General features: G+C 45.0%; 1 protein-coding gene across 4 annotated transcripts in view; it reads left to right on the top strand.

The window, feature by feature from the left end:
* LOC125027087 (putative uncharacterized protein ENSP00000383309) overlaps nt 1-5,000 on the top strand; it is a 130,501-nt gene that overhangs the window by 119,014 nt on the left and 6,487 nt on the right. For 3 of the 4 annotated variants that reach the window (XM_047615885.1, XM_047615882.1, XM_047615883.1), the window contains 2 exons: nt 748-848; nt 3,832-4,484. In XM_047615885.1, coding sequence (XP_047471841.1) covers nt 748-848; nt 3,832-4,484 — 754 coding nt within the window. The remainder of the gene's footprint in view (nt 1-747; nt 849-3,831; nt 4,485-5,000) is intronic. The other variant, XM_047615884.1, reaches the window with a different exon arrangement.

Here is a 5,000-nt window from a genome sequence, read left to right as displayed (position 1 = left end):
CAAGACGCAGCAACCATGTGTGATAACTACTGCCGTCTTATATGGAGCGACTCGGGGCCACTATTTACATCGACTGTCCTTCAAATGGTCGGAGAAGCTTCTTGTCTGAGTTGCTGGCGATCCCTTCCTTCTTCCGCGGGGGCTGGCGGGCGATCGCGCCTCCGGGGCCGGCTATTAAGATCTTACGGCGATGAGGGTTTAGTGTTGATGTTTATTGTCTCGTCGGCGTCGTTACGCCGGGTAAACGTTCAGGGATATCAGGCGCTGCGCCACATAAACATCTTAACTCTGCTGGCTTCTTTTGCACAATACTGGCAGCCGAGGCACAGCCTTGAACGTGCCGCTGTCCTAAATCTGTTTTCAAATCAGGAGTAAGATAATTACTGGAGTAATTACAAGGCACAATGGAGACTTCGTTTCAATAACGTACTTTCCAAAACCTAGTGTCTGAAAGGGGAGTTCATATTAGCACTACAAAGGGTCGGCTGGACGAGATTACGTCACCCGTTTCAAGTTGCCTTGCCCTTCGTGTTTTCAAGGTGAGGGAGAGGGTACGCGGGTACAAACATTCATATATTGTTTACATGTAGCCATTACATAGTTTAATGGAGCGAAGGTAAAGCGCGCTGAATGTGATTATTTCGCATTCAGCATACAGTGTATACAAAGTGTACATTCTGCGTGTTTGTCTTCTGTTAAGTATGCAAATTACTCTTCTCTCATATATTCTTCCTCTTGCTCCCCTAGGCGACTGTGGGTGTGCTCTGTGTGGTGGGCGTGTCCAGCTACAGCGAAGACCCGGTGCAGTACCACATCCAAACGGACGATGGATCCGAGCGATACTTCAGGTAAGAGACGAGGTCGCGAGCCCCACTTCGACCCTCGACACCGGCGATCCTGTTCCGTAACCCGGATTTAATGGGTGGACTACTACTTGTAAGCCTCGGGCAACTTAGAGAATTAGCCGGTTCTTTAAAATTATAAGCCGCGCCCACACCTACGGTACGCTAAGGAGGCAATCCCAAATAAGGGCATATTCTAAATTACTTTTATAACGGTAGACACCGAAGTCCTGCAGGAGGTCTTTCAAGAGAAAGGAGCAAGTGATGATCCGCCATTACATTATTCGGAAATAAGAGGTTTCGCGACGCATGCAGCCCGGGAATCCGACGTGTGACGTATAATCATGGTCTGCTAAGAGCATGCTATACTTCTCAGGACGCCAAAATATGCTCGCTAAGAAAGTTAGGTGTTCTTCCAACATTGCATATCTGAGTAGTCTGCAATTCGCCATATGGACGTAGAAAACGCTAATAGAAAGAGTCCTCCTGTGGTGCCATCTGTCGGGACGGTTATGTTGAATTATTAGCCGATACTTCACCCAAACTGGTGTGATCAACTCGAGGATTCTCTCAGGGAAAATCCAATCATGCACTAACTGTATTTTCTTAGGATGATAATAGTTTTGCATACCTGTGAAGCGATCAAGCAAAATTTAGAGAATTGACGAATCGATCAAGCGATAAATATGTGTGTGAAATACGTGGTGTGTATAATCTCTTGTGTATACATTCCTCTCGACTTCCTCATAACACGGTATGTGTTTTTGTGTGTGCTTGCTTAGGGACGTGTATGTGTGTGTGTGTGTGTGTGTTTGTGTGTGTGTGTGTGTGTGTGTGTGTGTGTGTGTGTGTGTGTGTGTGTGTGTGTGTGTGTGTGTGTGTGTGTGTGTGTGTGTGTGTGTGTGTATTCGTTTCTTTGGTATTCTGCACGCGTATGTGTGTATGTGTGTGTGATTTTTTGTGTATGCAGGTGTATGTGGGTTTCCTGCTCTTTTTCCCCTCGGCCTTGTGCGTGTGGGCGAACGAGCACACCCCGGCGTGGGCGACGACAGGTCAGGGCGAGTGGGCGCGGACAGCCAGGGGCCCAGTTGCTGCGAAGAGGAATAATGGGCAGTTATGGCTGAGGGCATGGGCGAGGGTGAGGGGGGAAGGTGGGGAGGGGGTGGGTGATGGGTGGGGGGGAGGATGGGCGAGAATGGGATGAGTATAGGGGGGACGTAGGCGGGAAGAGATGTTTTGGGGGGAGGGTGGGCGGGAAGGAGATAGGTGGGGGGGAGGGTGAAGTGGATCAGCATGGGTGATCCCCCCCCACCTCCCCCTCACGCCCTTAAATAGAGTGACTACACCCATCGCCCGCAGCGCCGAGCAGGGCGGGCGGGCGCCAAACGTCTTATCCAATGTGCGTGTGCGTGTGCGTGTGTGTGTGTGTGGGCGGGATATATTGGTTAACGGTCTTTCTTCTTTTACAAGCACATTTGACCTCCTTTTTTCTTGTTTTGAATCATCGGTTCGGCTTCAGTCACTTTCTCGAAATATTAACGTTGAGAGCTGAATATAGATATGCAAGGACATCTTTTTTTTTTTTTCTTTTCTTTCTTTCTTCCCTCGTCTTGTTTGCGTTTCATTAACCTTTCTACCGGTTGAGTAATCCTTTTTCTCTAATCCCGTCTTCCGGCTTAACCTTATTCTGCCATTCATGCTTCTTCAGTATTTAAGTTCCATTTCATTTTTTTTATTTTTCTTGTTTTTTTATGTATAGACTATCTCTACATTTATCTGTTATTTTCAAGAACACTCTTTTTTTTTTTTTTTTTTTTTTTTTTTTTTTTTTTTTTTTTTTAGCCTAAATGCCCCTTTCTCCGTAGTTCATTTTCATTTTTTTTTATATATAGGCTCGTAATAATCCTTGAAATTTCCTTTCTTCCTGGTTTATTTGTTTTTTTATGACTTTCATCATCTGTCCATTCTCAATCTTCGGTTTGCTTTTTTTTCACCTTTCTTTTATTTCATTTTTCAATCTCTTGTTTTCTCTTCTCACCGCTGTATTCTTCGTCAACATAGCCATTCTTCGCTTCTATATTTATTCAAATTCATTTTCGTTTTCCTTTTTCTTTTCACGTGTTTTCATTGGTCTTATTTCAACTTCCTTATTGGAGCCTCAATTCCCAGCGTTGTATTATGTAATATATATTTAACTTCTGTCTTTGCATAGCTGTTTTCACGATTTTGACAGGATTTTATTTTTCTTTCTTATATAACTCTATTTCTTCGGTGTCCTTTATTTTTTTTTTTATTATTCATATAATCTTCATTTATTGTCCACTTTATCATTTTAAAGTGATTATCTATATATATTTTTCAAGTAATTTATTTATTATCTTCATCGTGTTTTTAATTACATTATCTTGTATGTCTTAGGGTTGTTGTATCAAGGTTATTCTTTATCGTCCCTTTATTCCGTGCTTGTCCTCAAACTTATTCCATGTATCTGCAGAAACGTGAATAGATTTTCAGAAAGGCAGCGGATTAATGAAGATATGGACATTTCATTTTCATTTTCTGATTTTGGCTAAAAGGGCAATTTTCTCGCACTGGTTTTGACTAAAACAGGCATATTTTTCTCATTCTGAATACAAAATATTGCTTTCTTATTTAGATTAAGATATATTTTTTTCGGATTTTGACTGAAAGGGTACTTTTTTTTATATATATATAAAATAAGGTCAGTCTGAAGCCTCCCTTCCCCTGCAACACATAGGTCTTGTTTTGTTTTTTAATATGTATATATTTTTTTTACTCCACTTTGTTCCCCTAATAAATTTGTAGTGATTTTTATCCTTATTCCTTAATGCCCGTTTCAATCTGTGTTCGTGTCCCTCATCCCCGAGGGTGTTTGGTTCCATCATTCTCATACTGTTTGCTATCTTCTCCCTTGTCACTGCCTTACGTCCTCCTCTGCCTCGCCGCTCTGACCGCCTCCTCCCCGCAGGTACCAGACCTACGACGGCCAGTACCGCAAGGAGAAGCGGCTGGACGACGGCACGGTCATCGGCACATACGGCTGGGTAGACGCCACGGGCCTCCTGCGCCTCTACGACTACGTCGCCGACCTCAGCGGCTACCGCATCGTGCGGAAGAAGACCCTGAAGATGGCCCAGCAGCCGCGAGCACCGGTGACCGAGGCCCCTGTGAGGAGAAATCCTTCGAGGCCCTCCTCCTTCAGGACACCGAGTCGTGCGAGCGTGAGGGATCAGCCTGGGTTGTCCGTGTCCGTGGTACGGACCCCCACGCCCAAGCCCTCGTACACCCCGCAGAGGACCTCCCCGATCAGACGACCTCAGGCGTCGAGAGGGACAGCTTCCACCTCAGGTAAGGCACGCAGGAGAGGAAGCACCCGGTGGGGACGACGACCACAGGCAGCAGCAGCAAACGAGGAAAGGGCGCCGACCCGGGGCACGACCTTCACCCCGAGCAGACGACGCACGACGACCCAGCAGAGCTCGAAGCAGGAATCGAAACCGCAGAGCGATGTCCACAGCTTCGGGTTCGGCTCGAAGCTGAGCGGCGGCACTCGAGGCGTTAACAACCTTGGGAAGCAGACTAACCCTGACCTCACCACCACTAACACGGCTGGCGCTTTAGGTAATAACACGTGTTTGCTCTTTTGTAACTCCCTCTAATACCTAGGTGTTATATTAGGAATATTGTTCAATAGATGTTTAGCTATCTAGGGGTAACATAGCAGTCTATTCTAATGCATAGATCAGTGGCCCTTAGGATCTGGTCAGCATTCGTCTAGCATATACGGTAGAAGGCGTCAGACCTAAGAAGAAAAAAAAATAATACCACAGCTATATGAAAATTTACGCACGCTTCATTATATATATATATATATATATATATATATATATATATATATATAAGCATATACATGTGTGTGTGTGTGTGTGTGTGTGTGTGTGTGTGTGTGTGTGTGTGTGTGTGTGTGTGTGTGTGTGTGTGTGTGTGTGTGTGTGTGTGTGTGTGTGCGCATGTGTGTGTGTAATAAAATAAATAGATAGATGAAGTAAGGATAAATTCACATTTCCTGGGAAACCCTGACGGGCGCCATGATATAGTTCCGACAGAGAACTTCAGGCAAGGAATCACTGACATAGT

Source organism: Penaeus chinensis, chromosome 7 (assembly GCF_019202785.1).
Source record: "Penaeus chinensis breed Huanghai No. 1 chromosome 7, ASM1920278v2, whole genome shotgun sequence".
Classification (NCBI taxonomy): Eukaryota; Metazoa; Arthropoda; class Malacostraca; order Decapoda; family Penaeidae; genus Penaeus; species Penaeus chinensis.
Note: the sequence above shows the minus strand (reverse complement) of the source record. Positions and strands in the feature narration are given on the sequence as shown.